General features: G+C 45.2%; 1 protein-coding gene across 1 annotated transcript in view; it reads left to right on the top strand.

Annotated features, from left to right (window-relative positions):
• Positions 1-15,842, top strand: part of RBM6 (RNA binding motif protein 6) — a 631,054-nt gene that overhangs the window by 120,251 nt on the left and 494,961 nt on the right. The window contains 1 exon segment of the mRNA XM_030205417.1: positions 12,476-12,545. Coding sequence (XP_030061277.1) covers positions 12,476-12,545 — 70 coding nt within the window.

The raw sequence follows: 15,842 nt of genomic DNA, 5'->3' as shown, positions 1-15,842 counted from the left end.
ACTTTTTCTGTCCCTAGAAGGCTCACAGTCTTAAGTTTTGTACCTGGGGCAGTGGAGGTTTGTGTCTTGCCTAAGGTCACATGGAATCAAACCCATGTCACCAGGATCAAAGCCCGCTGCACTAACCATTAGGCTACTCCTCCACTTCATTTAAGACTCTAATTTTAATCAATCTTACACTTTCCTCAATAAAGAAAAAACACATTGTCTCATCCTCTCATCCCAACACAGCGCAGACAACCCCACAACTATCAACACCCCAGACTACAGCCTTCCTATCTCAGACAGCCTGAAAATCCTCGGCGTTATAATAGACCGTAATTTAACAATAGAGAGCCAAGTGGCATCCACAACAAAGAAAATGTTCCACTCAATGTGGAAACTCAAACGTTTGAAACAGTTCTTCCTGTGGGAAACATTTCGCAATCTGGTCCAATCAATGGTACTAAGCCATTTAGACTACTGCAATGGAATTTATATGGGATGCAAGGAGCAGACCTTAAAGAAGCTTCAGACCGCTCAGAACACGGCAGCTTATATTCGCAAAAACATGATATGAAAGTGCAAAACCCCTCCGCGAAAAACTACACTGGCTCCCAATAAAAGAACGCATTGCCTTCAAAATACGCACCCTCGTTCACAAAATTATCTACGGTGAAGCCCCTGGATACATGACAGACCTGTTCGACCTACCAACTAGAAACACATCAGAATCACCACGTACATATCTAAATCTACACTACCCAGGCTGCAAAGGCCTCAAATACAAATCAACTTATGCATCCAGCTTTTCCTACATAAGCACACAACTGTGGAACGCATTACCAAAAGCATTGAAAACAACGCACGACCACCTAAACTTCCGGAAATCACTAAAAACTAACATATTCAAAAAGGCATATCCTACCGATCCTACCTAAATGCCTGATCTCTGCGACACAACAAAACTAAAGTACGTAATGGACATAACTCTATTCTTCCGTTGTACGATTCTCTAACTGTGGCTGTGCCACATGATCTCTATCCTACCACTACATCACTTTGTACTTGTTCTCACCAGAGCCAGCAAGCGCCTCTCTGGTACAATGTAAGCCACATTGAGCCTACAATATGTGGGAAAATGTGGGTTACAAATGTAATAAATAAATAAATTCTAGGACTGTATTGGATTGATTAGAGGGTGATAAATTCTTTTACCTCAGTTTAGTCTTTAGATGAACCTTTAATCTGACCCAGTAGGGAAATTATGTTCTTATGGCCTGAAAGGTCTTGTTTTTGATGGTAGTAAGCTCATCACACAGAGTAAGTGAATTCCAGGTTGTAGATGACTGATCTGCCTTATGCCATGGTTTAAAACAATAGAGCACTTTTGGTGCATTCATGCAAAGTTCTTTCCTAAGGTTGTGTTGAAATTCTGTCTTAGTCAACCTTTTTGCCAATATTTTTCCCTAGGCCCACAAAGGTGAAAGAGCTTTGCAAACTTTAAGCCTTAGCCTTCTATTTGGAATGGACTAAAACCCTTAAAAAGCCCACTCAGGTTTGTTTCTTTTCACACTAATAAGCCAGGGGCTGCCATTACAAAATACACTCATCAAATTGGCTAGCAGACTGCATTTCCTTTGTTTATGCCCAGGTAGGCTTGACTCTTGAGTCATGTCAAGGCTCATAAGGTCAAAGCTATGGTAGTGTTGGTAACCCACTTGAGGTTAGTTTCCATGGAGGAAATTTGCAAGGCTGCAACATGAATTCCTTAGCGTATGCAGCAGATGAATCTAGGAACTGATGGGTTGTGCCCGTCTACCAGCAGGTGGAGATAGAGATTACAAAACTGAAGGCAGTGATACCAGACGGCCAGTCTATGTGCCGATTGGGTAGCAGACGCTCCATGGCAGGGCTCTGGTGGCGTGTTTGAACGCTGGGGAGGGAAGTGAAATTCCCCTTCCCGAGCATCCTTTTTCCTGCGCTGAAGTGGCGGGAACACGTGCCATTTTGCTTACGTGCCCCCCCCCCCCCTTCTCTCCTGTCGGCTCCTGACATTTCCCGCCCTGCGGCCTTGATGTGTGCAATGACGGAGGAGGGGTGTTTTCTCCTCGAGGATCCTTTCGGAGACTGCTGCTACAGGGGACCTCCCTTTTTTTTTCTAAATTTTTTATTTATAACCATTTACATTTTTACAAGTGATAAAACAACTTGCTGGAAATACAGAGAAAGTAGTATATAGGAATTATTTCAGTCAGGTAATTCTATTCTCTTCCTTAGACCACTACATAGGGAAAGTGAAACAAGACAAGGAGATCAATTAAACAATAAACAGAAAAAATAACCCGTGGTATTAATCTGATTATCCCCAGATATTACTCGTCTAATTCATTATTCCACATTGATCATCTGGTTGGCTTCTTCAAGGCCAATGCGGTGTATAGTTAAATCATTTCATTGAAAACATACTTATTGTCCAATATTAGAAATAATACATCTGATTACATTCTTTCTCTTTTAAAAACCAGAAGTTATTTAACAATACATATACATAAGTCTCTAATTCCAATCCCACTGATTAAAGTAATCCCAGTTTTCACAGGCTTCACTCCTTTTAAAGTAATAATTGAGGGAAATACTTTATGAGAAGATATTGTATAATAATAGAAATGTTATACGTGTGATATGGGTTAATCGGAGAATAGGAAGATGGGAGGCAGGGGAGGAAAGGGTTGGGGGGGCAAAAAAGGGGGGGAGGAATTAAAAGGTAGAAGATGGAATAGGTGTGGGTAAATAGTACTTAGAAGAATATTGATTGATGACTTTGTCTTACAGCAGAATAATTGAGGTTGTAAATTTCTGTCTATAATCTACACCAGAATTTATTATTGTATTACGTTGAATTATCATAATAAAAATTGTTGAAACATAAAGTAATAATTGAGGAAATATTTCTGAGGAAAACTTTAGGAGTCATACCCGGAACTCTGGGAAAAAACAATAATCTCGATATTAATCATCTATAATAATATTCATTTTATTATTCAAAGTTTCTGGTCTATTATCATTTTTAAAATCATAACGCTTCTTGCTCGTGTAGAATCATTTGTTATATCAATTTTTTACTCTCAAAGTGTTCAGTTAAATTGTCCATGTAACTCTCTAATAAAATTATATCTGAAACAAAATTATTTACTGCCACCGTTAGGTCCCAAAGCGCCTTCCAGATGGTATTCAATGTAACCTCCACGGGAGCCAAAAACTCCAAGTTGATTTCTCTTAGGTGTTTAGGAGTGGTTCCGCCGATTCGGGTTCTGCTGTAAATGTCCTCCATTTCAGCAAATGCCTCTAACTCACTCCTCCACTCCTTTGGACATGGTGATTGAATAATTTGGGAGCGATGGAGTTGTTTTTTCCAGGTCCAAGAGCGTCGACGCTCCTTCACCGGCGCTAATCAAAGGATTCGCCAACCCTTTCATCTGTGGGCAGTTTGTCACGCAGTGGTGCCGCACTTGCTGCTCAGGGGACAAAACGTTGGCCATCGGCGGCTGACCGCCGGCTGTTTCCTTCCTCTCAGTTAAGGCAACTGAAATTGCAGAGAGGAAATTTACGTAAAGAAGATGAAACTTCAGAGAGCAGCTGGGCCGTTGGGCATACGAACTTCAGGTTGCCATCTTACCACTCTCCCAGTTTGGGACACTCTTTGTCTGGTTTCTCCTCAGAGGTCTGTCTGATATGGGTAACCCTTCAGCATAGCCCTCTGAGTCATGGAAACACAAGCCCCTCCACCACTACAAGGTGGTGTCCCTTCGGAGGAGACAAGGGACCCCTTTTTTCCTCCAGACTTTGGTTTTCCTTTGCACCAGGCCTTTGTTCTTAAGATGGCCTGGCCTCAGCAGCCCTTTTCTGCCTTTCCTCCCCCCCCCTCGGGTGGGGGGCACCTTCGCCAGATTTGGATTAGTAGTACAGATCCCTGTTGAGGATCCGGTTTTGCTATGGAGGAATCTGGGCGCTGTTTCTGAAGTGGGGTCGTGTGGGCTCCGCCACTGACCTCACTTTCTAGGCACTCTTTGCGCCCTTCCCGTGTAGATAATCTGGACGGTAGAGGGGCAGTTCAGGAGGAGTCTGATGACCCCTCTGCGGTGCACCTCTTTCATAGGCATGAGCTTCCTTCACTCATTTCCTGCGCCTTGGAGGCTCTAGATGTCCGGTACGAGAAGGCCACCTAAGTCTTTTCCTGTCTTTGAGGCTTTTCAGGAATTTATTTTGGTCCTATGGGCTGACTTGTATAGGAACTGGTAAATGGCCAGGGCAATGTTTCGTCTGTTCCCTCTGGCTACGAAGTTTTGGGGGAAATGCCGCAGGGGATATTTGCAGTATATAAGACCTAACTTGAATTGAATGTCTAGGTGGATGCATTGGTCATGGCTGTAAAAAAAAAAAAAAAAAAAAAGAGATCACTCTCCCGTTGCACAGAGGGGTGACTCTGGTCGGCGACTAGGCATCTCTAAACTGCACTTTTGAGTTATCTGCTCTGGCCCTACACGTCTCTGTCTGCACTTCGTACGATGCCAGAGCTTGCCTTAGCTGGTTTCAGCAAGCGCTCGAATGAAATCCGGTTTCGGGGTCTGGTTTTGGTGCCTCTGTCTTTCTGATGGAATCAGGGCTTGATTTTTGGCGGATGCCTGGTATGATTTGGTCTGGCCTTCAGCCACACAGATGGTGTTGGCTGTTTTTTCCCCGCTGGTTGTTGTGGCTTCATCTTGAGTGCCGCAGACATTGCATCTAATTTGCTCCTCCCATGTCTGCTCTTTCAAGGTAACCTTCTGTTTGGGAGAGGACCTAGAATAGATTGTTATAGACTTGGGCGACTGTAGGCTTAGAGACTTCTCGAAGATAGACCCAAGCTGTAATCGAGGGTCAAGTCAGTTAGGCTCTGTCTACGTGAGGCTCACCGGTACTGGCCGGGCAAGTTGTCTGGCTCCTTCTAGTGCCCTCACTTTCAGCACTGTTCTTCCTTTCCTTTTGAGGGGACAAGCAGCCCTCGGGGTTTCCATCTGGTTGGGGAGAAGGTGGACACTCTTTCCAATGATGGGGCGCTGGTCTGCCCTTCGGTGCCCAGCATCGGCGGTCCACTGACATTTCTATGAAGTGTTTAAAAGAGAAAATTTTAAAAAATCAGTGGGTCTGGAATTTTGTCTGCAAAGGTTCCAAGCTGCAGTTCGCTTCTCCTGGGCGCAAGGTGTTTCTGGAATTCTGTTGTGCCGCGGCCTCCAAACGGGTGACAGTATGGGACGCGCTGCAGACTCTGCTGGTTCTGGGGGCGGTGGTTATTGTTCTCCCACCAGAAGTGCGTTTGGGAAGATTTTGATTTTCTTTGTCTTCCCCCTGTAAGGGGCTTCTGTTTGCCTCATTTTCTTTTCTGTAGAAAGTGAATCAGTGTCCCTCCATGAACCTTTTTTGCAGGAGACTCTCAAATCTGTCTTTTCGGTGGTACAGCCAGGGGAGTTCTTGCGGCCCTTACCGCTAGCTATTTTGTGGAGCTACTTCTATTTAGCATTCTGCCGGGCACTTCTCTTCTGGAAAGCATTTCTGCTCTTTCCTCTGTTGCCCACTGTTCTGCAGTTTCTGCGGTTGCCCATTCTGGACCTTCAGACTTAGTTCCAGGCTTTGCCTTTCAGCTTGGCTATGGCCTCACACACCTTTTTCTAGGTTTTGGAGTGTTGTGGCTTTCTCCACAAGGACTGTTCCTGGGTGTACTCTGTTCTGCTTGGCTGCCGAGAGTCAGTCTGCCTCTTCTTCGGTCTTCTCACTGTTGGAGTCCTTGGGCTTGGGTGGTCACCCTTTGGATGTGCTACCGAGGATGGAAGAGTCTAGTTTCTGGCTCGGGGCGTTGAGTCTTTGGGTCTTGCACTTCGGTCACGTTTTGGACTCTGTGGCGGACGTTTTGGAGGTGAGGCCATGGGTTGTGCTCAGGCTGGCATCTACAGATCTCGCTTCTCTGCAGGTAGTCACCTATGTCTCTGGAGTGTCAGCGGCATCTTCCTTGGCTGTTCTCAACATGACTGGTAGCTCCGCAATTCCTCCCAGCGGAAGGGGTACCTTGGCGCCTCTCCAGTGGATGGTGGTTGTCATGGATACTAGTTTTTCTGGCTCGAGAGTCCTTTGCATCCCTTTTTCCACCTCCGGGGTGGTGGATTGCACAGGGAATGATATGGCTGTTTTCCCTCCTGGTCCTGCTTTTGGTGCAGTTTGTCTTCTAGCCTTTCTGGACATGTAGCCCAGGCGGTGTTTGTGCCATTGGAGAAGTTGATGGTGGTTGCTTCTTCTTTGACAGGGTGGGACTCTGAGTCGGGCCTGGCTTCCTGGGCATGTCTGCCCCCATAGGGGTGGGGGCAGAGGACCTTGTGTTCCGTTTCTCCACAGCCCACTCTGCGGGCTTTTCCTACGGTGTGCTCTCCTTTTCTGCCATCTTCTGGTTTTGGTGGAATGGTTTTTCCATACCAGGGCTGCTTCTGTTGGCCTCAGGTAGAGACCTCCGGAGTTGGATTTGATTCTGTCCTAGTTGGACATCACTGTGCCCTCTGGCATCGGAGAGATGGCGATTCAGCAGGGCTGGTTGTTCATCTGATTCTTTAGCCGGAGAACGTTTTTCGTTAGTGTTTCCTCCGTGGCCTCTCTTTGGCCGAGTTCTTTCGTATTGCTCGCCACTGGGATTGAATCATTGTTTGCTCAGGATTGGCCTCAGTGCCCTTGGTATGTGGATCTGGTGCAGCGCCTGGTGGCGCCTCTATTTCAGTTTCCGTTTAGCTCTGAGTGTACCTTCAGTCCGTTACAGAGTGGAGGATCTCTCTCGCTTTTGGTCTTGCAGCCTGTTTTTTTGAGAGGTCGGCTGTGAGGAATAGAGTTCTTCGGACACAGTGGTTTCTGCTCTTTGCGAGCTTGTATGTGGCCCTTTTCTACCACGTACTTTCCGGTGTAGAAGATTTTTGTGAGAAACAAACCAGCAGATCAGTATAATATCCAAAAAGACTTTATTGAGGATACCGTGTATGAAACAAATGCCCGACACAGGCCGTGTTTCGCCCAACAATAGGGCTGCGTCAGGGGCTAGTCTGTATTTTTCTTAAATAAGATGGGTATCAAATTATATGTCAAAACAAGAATATAAGGAATCTTCTTCATAAAAAACCAGCATGAGCAGCATAAAATAGAATATCCTGGATGACGCCAGATAGACAATGAATAGCCTGCTAACGAAGAAGATTCCTTATATTCTTGTTTTGACATATAATTTGATACCGATCTTATTTAAGAAAGATACAGACTAGCCACTGACGCAGCCCTATTGTTGGGCGAAACACGGCCTGTGTCGGGCATTTGTTTCATACACGGTATCCTCAATAAAGTCTTTTTGGATATTGTACTGATCTGCTGGTTTGTTTTCCACGTTGGATTTTGCAGATCGTTTGCCTTGTTGCTTTCTGGGACGAAGATTTTTGTGAGGCATGGTTGCGGCCCCCATGTGGTCCTCATTGCAGGCGTCTGTTCCTCAGCGATTGATTTCTTTCTGCAGGATGGGTTACAGAAGGGCCTGTCTTCTAATTTGCTTTGTGGTAGCTTGCTTCTAGGAGAGTGTGTTGGCCTCTTCTCTGGTTTTCCACCCATATGTGGTGCATTTCTTTCAGAGTGCTTTGCTCCTTCACTACTGCGATCTTGTTCGCCCTGAAGTTTCATTTTTTGTCCTCTGAGCATTAGCCTCTTTTTTTTCTTCCCTCCTTTTGGGAGGGGGATTTTCACGCAGAGTTTGTGGCGCTTCGTCTTCTGGATGTTCAGAGGTTCTCTGGCATTCGCAGATGTTGCATGTTTTTCAGTGTTCAGATCTTCTCTTTGTCTTTCTGGTTCTTGCCATGGGACGGCGGATTCTGAATAGATTTTCTTTTCTCATTGGATTGCAGATGCTTTGTTTCTGTGGATGTTTTCAAAAGTTGTGTCCCGCCGGTGGCGTTGAAGGAAACTGAAGAGTCATGGGATCGGAGGCAGTGTATTATTATGGATTAAGAGCTGGTTAAAAGATAGGAAGCATAGAGTAGGGTTGAATGGTCATTATTCTCGATGGAGAAGGGTAGTTAGTGGGGTCCCCCCGTTAGGTCCCAAAGTGCCTTCCAGATGGTATTCAATGTAACCTCCACGGGAGCCAAAAACTCCAAGTTGATTTCTCTTAGGTGTTTAGGAGTGGTTCCGCCGATTCGGGTTTTGCTGTAAACGTCCTCCGTTTCAGCATATGCCTCTAACTCACTCCTCCACTGCTTTGGACATGGTGAGTGAATAATTTGGGACCGCTGCTTTTTAACACATTTATAAATGACCTTGAGATGGAAGTAACTAGTGAGGTAATTAAATTCGCAGATGACACAAAGTTATCCAGGGTCGTCTCATTGCGGGAGGAGTGTGAAAGATTACAAGAGGACCTCGTGAGACTGGGGGATTGGGCGTCCAAATGGCAGATGAAGTTCAACGTTGACAAGTGCAAAGTGATGCACGTGGGAAGGAGGAACCCAAATTACGGCTATGTCATGCAAGGTTCCGCTTTAGGAGTTACGGACCGAGAAAGAGATCTGGTAGTCATTGTGGATAGGACGTTGAAATCTTCTGCTCAATGTGCTGCGGTGGCCAAGAAGGCGAACAGAATGTTGAGTATTATTAGAAAAGGGATGGAAAACAAGCATGAGGATGTTATAATGCCGTTATATCGCTCCATGGTGCGACCGCACCTGGAGTATTGTGTTCAGTTCTGGTTGCCTCATCTCAAAAAAGATATAAAGGAATTGGAGAAGGTACAGAGAAGGGCGACGAAAATGATAAAAGAGATGGGACGACTACCTTATGAGGAGAAGTTAAGAAGGCTAGGACTCTTTAACCTGGAGAAAAGGCGGCTGAGGGGTGATGTGATAGAGGTCTACAAAATAATGAGTGGGGTGGAGCGGACGGATGTGAAGCGTTTGTTTATGCTTTCTAACAATAATAGAACTAGGGGACACAAGATGAAATTAGAATGTGGTAGGTTTAAAACAAATTGGAGAGTTTTTCTTTACTCAGCGCGTGGTTAGATTCTGGAACTCATTGCCAGAGAAGGTAGTGACGGCAGCTGGCCTTGCTGAGTTTAAAGGGGGTCTGGACAGATTCCTGAAGGAAAAGTCCATTGATCGTTATTAAATTTGGGGGTTTTGCCAGGCTCTTGGGGCCTGGATTGGCTGCTGTCGGAGACAGAGTGCTGGGCTTGATGGACCTTTGGTCTTTTCCCAACGTGGCAGTGCTTATGTACTTATGCTATCTACCTCTTGGGTAGAATGAGTGTGCTTTCACTATTCGGATGCTGCCTTTGCAGCAGCGGTCCTCTCTCAGAGAGCGGCGACTTCCCATCCTAGATTGCTTTGGTACATTCCACCAGTTTGTGGATTCATCTGCTGCACACGCTTAGGAAGGTAAAATTATGCCTTACCTGTTGATAATTTTCTTTCCTTTAGTGGCAGCAGATGAATCCAGGATCCCGCCCTCTGTCAGCCGCAATTGTTAATCCTGTCCTTGTTTTGGTTTTTAGCTTCACAAAAAAAAAAAAAAAAAAAGGAGAGAGAGAACAGAAACCACTGAAGTGGGGAGTCCATCACAGTTGTGGTTTCTCTACGTTGGACTGACGAGTTTGTTGTGTTTTTTGGTTGGTGAGGAAGGCTTCCTGATTTCTTGTCTGATTCTGCTTGGTGATGAGACATATACTGAAGGAGGAACTGGCCGTCTGGTATCACTGCCTTCAGCTTTGTAATCTCTATCTCCACCTTCTGGTAGATGGACACAACCCACCAGTTCCTGGATTAATCTGCTGCCACTAAAGGAAAAAATTATCAGCAGGTAAGGCATAATTTTACCTTTCTGTCCATACATTCATATCTCGCTACTTTTTAGAAAAAGATTATCGACACAACAGTAGTCTTGGCCAGTCTATCTTCTGGAACCTCTTTGCGGTTTAGAATGCAACTCCATTCCTCCTAGGCTCATTTGATTCATTTTCAGACTGCTTTAAAAAGAGAAAAAAATATGGAAAAGGCTAGTTAACATGAAGAATACATGTCTGTTTGATGTAGCACTCTGCATTTTGGTTATTTCCCCTTTTTCTGTTGAAGGTACTCTGTGTGGAGTCCCGTGCTGTGAGGATTTACTGTTCTGCATATCTTCTGAGAAAATCATGTTACTTAAATCAAGGGGCCCTTTTACAAAGGCGTGTAAGGGCCTAAGCGCGTCCAGCGTGCGCCAAATCGGCATTACTGCTCGTCTACTGCTGCCCAGGGCAGTAATTCTGAATTTGGCATACGCCAAAGACACGCGGTAGAAAAATATTTTCTATTTTCTACCATGTGGCGCTTACCTAGTGGTAAACAGCAGTGAGTGTGCGCTGCATGCCTACCGCCTGGGTAGCGTGTGAGACCTTACCACTAAGTCAATTGGTGGTGGTAAGGACTCGGGCCGAAAATGGACGCACACTGGTTTTTATTTTGCCGCACATCCATTTTCAGTCCCCTTAAAAAAGGCCCCTTTTCTAGGACGTGTTAAAAACTGGCACGGCGCAGACCCAAAAGACGCACTCCCATTTCCCAGGCCACTTTTTGCTGCGGCTTAGTAAAAGGGCCCACAAGTTAGTTGTGTAGCAGATGTTCTTTATAGACAGCAGGATACAAGTCCTCTAATATTAACCCTCCTCCCCAAGCAAGTGCATTCTTCTGTGAGTTTGAAAAGTGACTGAGGAAGTACTTCTTGAAAGCAGCAGGCAGGAAATGACAAGTGTGTTAGATTTCTCAAAGCTTCTTGATGTATATAAACTGGGAAAACATCGGTGACATTACCCAGATTTGTATCCTACTGCCCATGGAGGTCACCTGCTATGGGTAGATAACAGTTTTATGTGGGACTTTAGACGTCTAAGAGCTGAAGTACTTAAGCTGAAAGGTCTTGTTTGTGGTGGCAATTACTTTGGCACTCCCTTGGTGAGTTCCACATGTTATTGACTTATCTGCTTATTAGATATTTTTTTTCACAATAGAGTGGTTTTCTGCATGCATCCTAAGATCCTGCCTAAGGTGGTGTCAGACTTCTACCATAATAAATCATCCTTTCAACATTTTATCCAGGCTACATGTCAACAAAGGTGAATGTGTCTTGCGCAGTTTGGATTGCAAAAGAGCCTTAGCCTTCAGATATAGTGGGCTAAAGTGTTATCCCAAAAGAACTAGCAGCTCGATGATCAAAGGTAAATGCGGGGTTGCTGGAGGCCACTATTGCTGGGCTAGCACCCGCATTTACCTTTGCACCTATGATCATCGGGCAAACAACTTTTGTTCCCCTCAATACCTAAGAGCTCATTTAAATTAGATTTAAATGAGCTCTACTTGTAATTTGCTCCTATGATCAGAGCTCAGAGCTGGCGTTAGGGTTAAGGCTCTACCTCCCCCCCATCAGAGTCACACAGCCTGGGCTGTCACTGTGTCAGACCCCCACCATCGTTTCAGCAACACTGGGGTTTAGCGGTCCAGCTGACCTCCAGCCCCCCTGACCGCCCCCCCCCCCCAAACACAAGGGACCAGGGGGCTGCAGATCTGGTGGATCTCCAGTCCCCCACAACCTCCCTCCCACAAAAATCTCTGATGGCCCAGTGGGCTGCTAACCCAACCCCCCCCCCTCTGCTTCCATGATGGAGAAGGGAGTAACACATTCTCTCCTATTCCAGTGCCTTCTTCAAAATGGCAGCATTCTGCCCAGTGCATCCTGGGCTTCCCTACAGAAGAGGAGGGAGTGTACTACTCCCTCCTCATCACAGAGGTACGTTGAAGGGGGGTGGGGGTTGGGTTAGCAGTCTACTGGATGACCAGGTATTTTGGGGTGGGGGCGGAGATCCACTAGCTCTCTAGCCTCCCCCCAGGCTTTATCTGATAAAAAGGTGTTACATGTTTGAACAATAATCAGTAGTAAAAAAAAACAAACAAAAAACAGGAAGTCCAGAACTTCACAGAAAAGTCTAAAAGAAACCAAACAGTGGAGAAAAATAAACCACACTCAGATCAGTGTGCAATTATACTAAAAATGCCCTTTATAGAACAAAAAACTAGTTGTTGCTTTTTCTTGCAACAGAAATCTAAGGGATAAGTTGTTTCCATCAGCATTATCAGACAGAGGTGCAGAAGTTTTAAGCCATACTGGATACTGAAATTGTGGTACTTGCTCTGTTTGTGTAGGCATCTGCTGAGGTTAACTCACGGTTTGGTTTCTTTTGATTTGAACAATAACATATACCAGGATGCCTGTTTTTCAGTAGGTAGTAAATCTTTGCTGTTGTCCGTAAGGGGCTTCCAGTATGTGTGGCACTCACTGTTCGTGTGTGTTATGAGCAATGGGCTTGAGAGATTCATGTAATATATAATACTTACCATTTGTATGTTTCTATATGCAGATCCTGGGTGCTTTCCAGGCTCCTGATGGGACTCCTCTGCAGAGTTTGCGTTTGACCTCTTCTAAGTCAGGTGAGTGCTCATCTCTTGAATCAGCACTTTTGGTATCTGTTGGTTTTGTGATTGAGCATTGGAATTTTCTGCTCTAGCTTATGACCCTCAAGTAGTATTGGTCAATGTCACTGCAGTAGTCACAGGCTGCTGAGATATTTCTCTACATGAATGACCAGACACATCTGAAGAGTGTTGAAACAGGCTGCTAGAGGGGGGAGAGGAGTAAGGGGACATTCCCCTATTAAGTGTAAAAGGTATATGTAGAATAGCAAGCAGAAGAATGCCTGAGATCTTGGGTTCCAAACTCAGCTGAGAAGCAGTGCAACGGTAGCTTATGTTTGCCTGAGGGGAGTTTAGTACTTGCCTGATGTACTTTGCTACTGGTGGACTGCATTTTTCTTGGTTTCTGTGAACTGTCCCTGCCTAAAGAGTAGTGTGATGTGGGTGGGCTTCATTTATCTGAATAGCTGTGGTGTTGATGGCTTCTGAGAGCGCTTGCCTATATTTTAGCATGTCTAGGAGGCAGTTTTACAGATGGGCTATGCTTAATTGGGTTGCTGTACTGGAAGTGAATTATGTTTATCTGGGGATACTTTGGTATTGGAGGACCTTTCTTTATACTGGGTCTTAGCCATAGGATTTTATGATTATAGCATCCATCTTCCCATGCAGTACATAAGTGTAGGTGGACTTCATTGCTCTTCATTGAGGTATTTTTGAGAACTAGTTCTGGGGTTTCATCCTTCATTGCGTTTTGCAATTTCTTTGGTTACTTCTGCCTGCAGGAGACGGCATTAGTAATGGGAACAAACTGATTTGAAGGAATGGAGGGAATAAGAGGAGAGGAAGTAAGGTGGAGAGAGTTAGGATAGGCCCACCTAGAAGATGTACATTATATAACAAATGAAGGAATACACTGCCGTATACAAACACTTTCAGTTTATGCAGTTTTATACAGAAAGGAACTGGCATGTTGCTGCTAATAAAATCATATGTTCAACTGTTGCTTACTGCTGTAGTCTATATTCATCTTGTAACACTGATGTATTTGTGTTGAGCCAGGCCCCCTCTTATTGCTTGCAGTAGGTTGCTGTTAGCCTCTGGTGAATCACACTTGAAAGTTGTCAAAATTCTCAATTTCAAGTAATTCATCTAACAGTTTACAGTCTCTAAAACTTAATGAAGACAGGAAGGATATGGAAAGAGAGGAAGAGAAAAAGAAACCATAAAGGAAAGTTAACATATTCTGGCAAATTGAGGGGAAAAAAAATCAAAAAGGAGAAAAGTAAAACAGAGAAATAATTTGTCGATTGGCTTCAGGCCCACACTACCTCCACCACAATTGTGGTACGTGTACATGTTGTTATACATCTTCATTTTCTTGCTCTCATGGTGCGATGTTGCTGATAAAAGTTTCAGTGTGTTTTCAGAGACCATCCTTCCTCACCCCCTTCTGAGAGGCACACTTTTTTTTAAGGTACCTTAGTCTACTTTTATAGAAAGATTTTTTTTTTTGTTTGTTAGAACTGGATAATTTAGGACTGGGGCATGCAATGAAGCTACTAATGCAGAGAATGTGGTAAAAGCAGTTAATTTAGCAGGGCTTAAAGAAGCTTTGAATAATTTCCTAAAAGAAAAGTTCATAAGCCATTATTAAGATGGACTTGGGAAAATCCACTGCTTATTTCTAGGATAAGCAGCATAAAATCTACTTTACTCTTTAGAGATCTTGCCAGGTACTTGTGACTTGAATTGGCCACTGTTGGAAACAGAATAGGCTTTTGATGGATCTTTGGTCTGTCCCAGTATAGCAAAGCTTATGTTCTTATGGATAGACCAATGGGTCCTGTTGAGGCCATTCTATCTCTGGACCTTATAAATGGAACTTTCTTATTGACCTGTGGTATTTTCACAGGGGGAAAGTGCAAAAGATAAAGCATTTGTAAACTGAATCTGATTCTCAGAAGGAAGACCAGTAACGATGACTGTATGCCGTGGTGATAATCCATGTTAAAGAATACAGAATTTGGGGCTTGAGATATAGGGATAAAGTCAACTCCATGCTACAAATACTTCATTGGATGTGAATTAAGGCATGATGTTAATTTCAGCTCTGGGTTATTTGCAAGAATTATATAGGTACTAGTAAAAAAGGCCCGTTTCTGCCTGTGATGAAATGGGCGCTAGCGGGCACGGGACTCCCTTCCCCTCCCCTTACGCTAGTCTCCCTGGTGGTCCAGAGGTACCTGTTCGGTCGGGGCAGGAAAGAAAGAGCGCCCTCTTTCCTGGCCGTAGCGGTGCTGCTAGCTGCCCTGCATCAAAATGGCCGCCGAGAGTTGCAGTCTCGCGAGGCAGCTTCAACACTCTGCGGCCATTTTGAAACGCCGAGAGCCGGACTCACACACGATGCAGCCGGGCAGCTAGCAGCAGCGCTCTGGGCAGGAAAGCGGGGGCTGTTTCGTTCCTGCCCGAGCGAACAGGTACCGCTAGACCACCAGGGATAGTGGCGTAAGGGGAGGGGAGGTGACAGGGGGGAAGAGAAGGTGATGAGGAGAAGAGGGGGTGACCGGGGGCGGTACCTTTAAAGGGGCAGGGTGATGGGCACGTCCTCGGCTGCTGCGATTTGTTGGAAGGGGAGGAGTAGTTTCCCTACTGCTCCCTGTGCGTTCATTTGCCTTGTTGTGTACGTGTTCCGCCCTCGACGTCATCACGTGTGACGCGAGGGCAGGGCATGAAGACATGGTGAGTGTTGTGGCTTCACCACCATGAACTTACGAACCGGTGTCTGAGTGCCTGCAGTGACGTCAGTTTCCTCAGTACGTTGAGGGTGCATTTTATTATAGTATATATGTACTAACTCGACTGTTGAGAATGTCACAAGATAGGTTTGGGCTTCTTCCAGGAAATGGAATCCGTTTATAGATGACATAGTTGGGCTTCAGTATTAGTGGCCCCAGCACTGTGGTTTGCTCTGCCCCAGAATATAAGATTGATTGGTGATTTTTTGTGTTTCTGACTTGTTTCTGGAAACCTGCAAAGGCATGGCTGTTTTGGCCAGTCTCTTGGTTGAGGGATGAGGAGAAGAAGGGTTAGGAGGTTTACTGTGATGTAATTAGGATTTCTCTGATGACAAGCAGGCTACTTGTTCTCACGATTGAGTGACGTCCACGGCAGCCCCAGGAACGGAAATCTTCCTAGCAACAAAAGTTAGCTAGAGCCCTCGAGTGTGCGGGCGCACGCTGCGCGGCCATCTTCCCACCCGTCGCGCAAGAGTCCCACTTCAGTTCTTTTTTTCTCCATGGTAGAGAGTGGCTG

This window comes from Microcaecilia unicolor, chromosome 6 (assembly GCF_901765095.1).
Source record: "Microcaecilia unicolor chromosome 6, aMicUni1.1, whole genome shotgun sequence".
Taxonomy (NCBI): Eukaryota; Metazoa; Chordata; class Amphibia; order Gymnophiona; family Siphonopidae; genus Microcaecilia; species Microcaecilia unicolor.
Note: the sequence above shows the minus strand (reverse complement) of the source record. Positions and strands in the feature narration are given on the sequence as shown.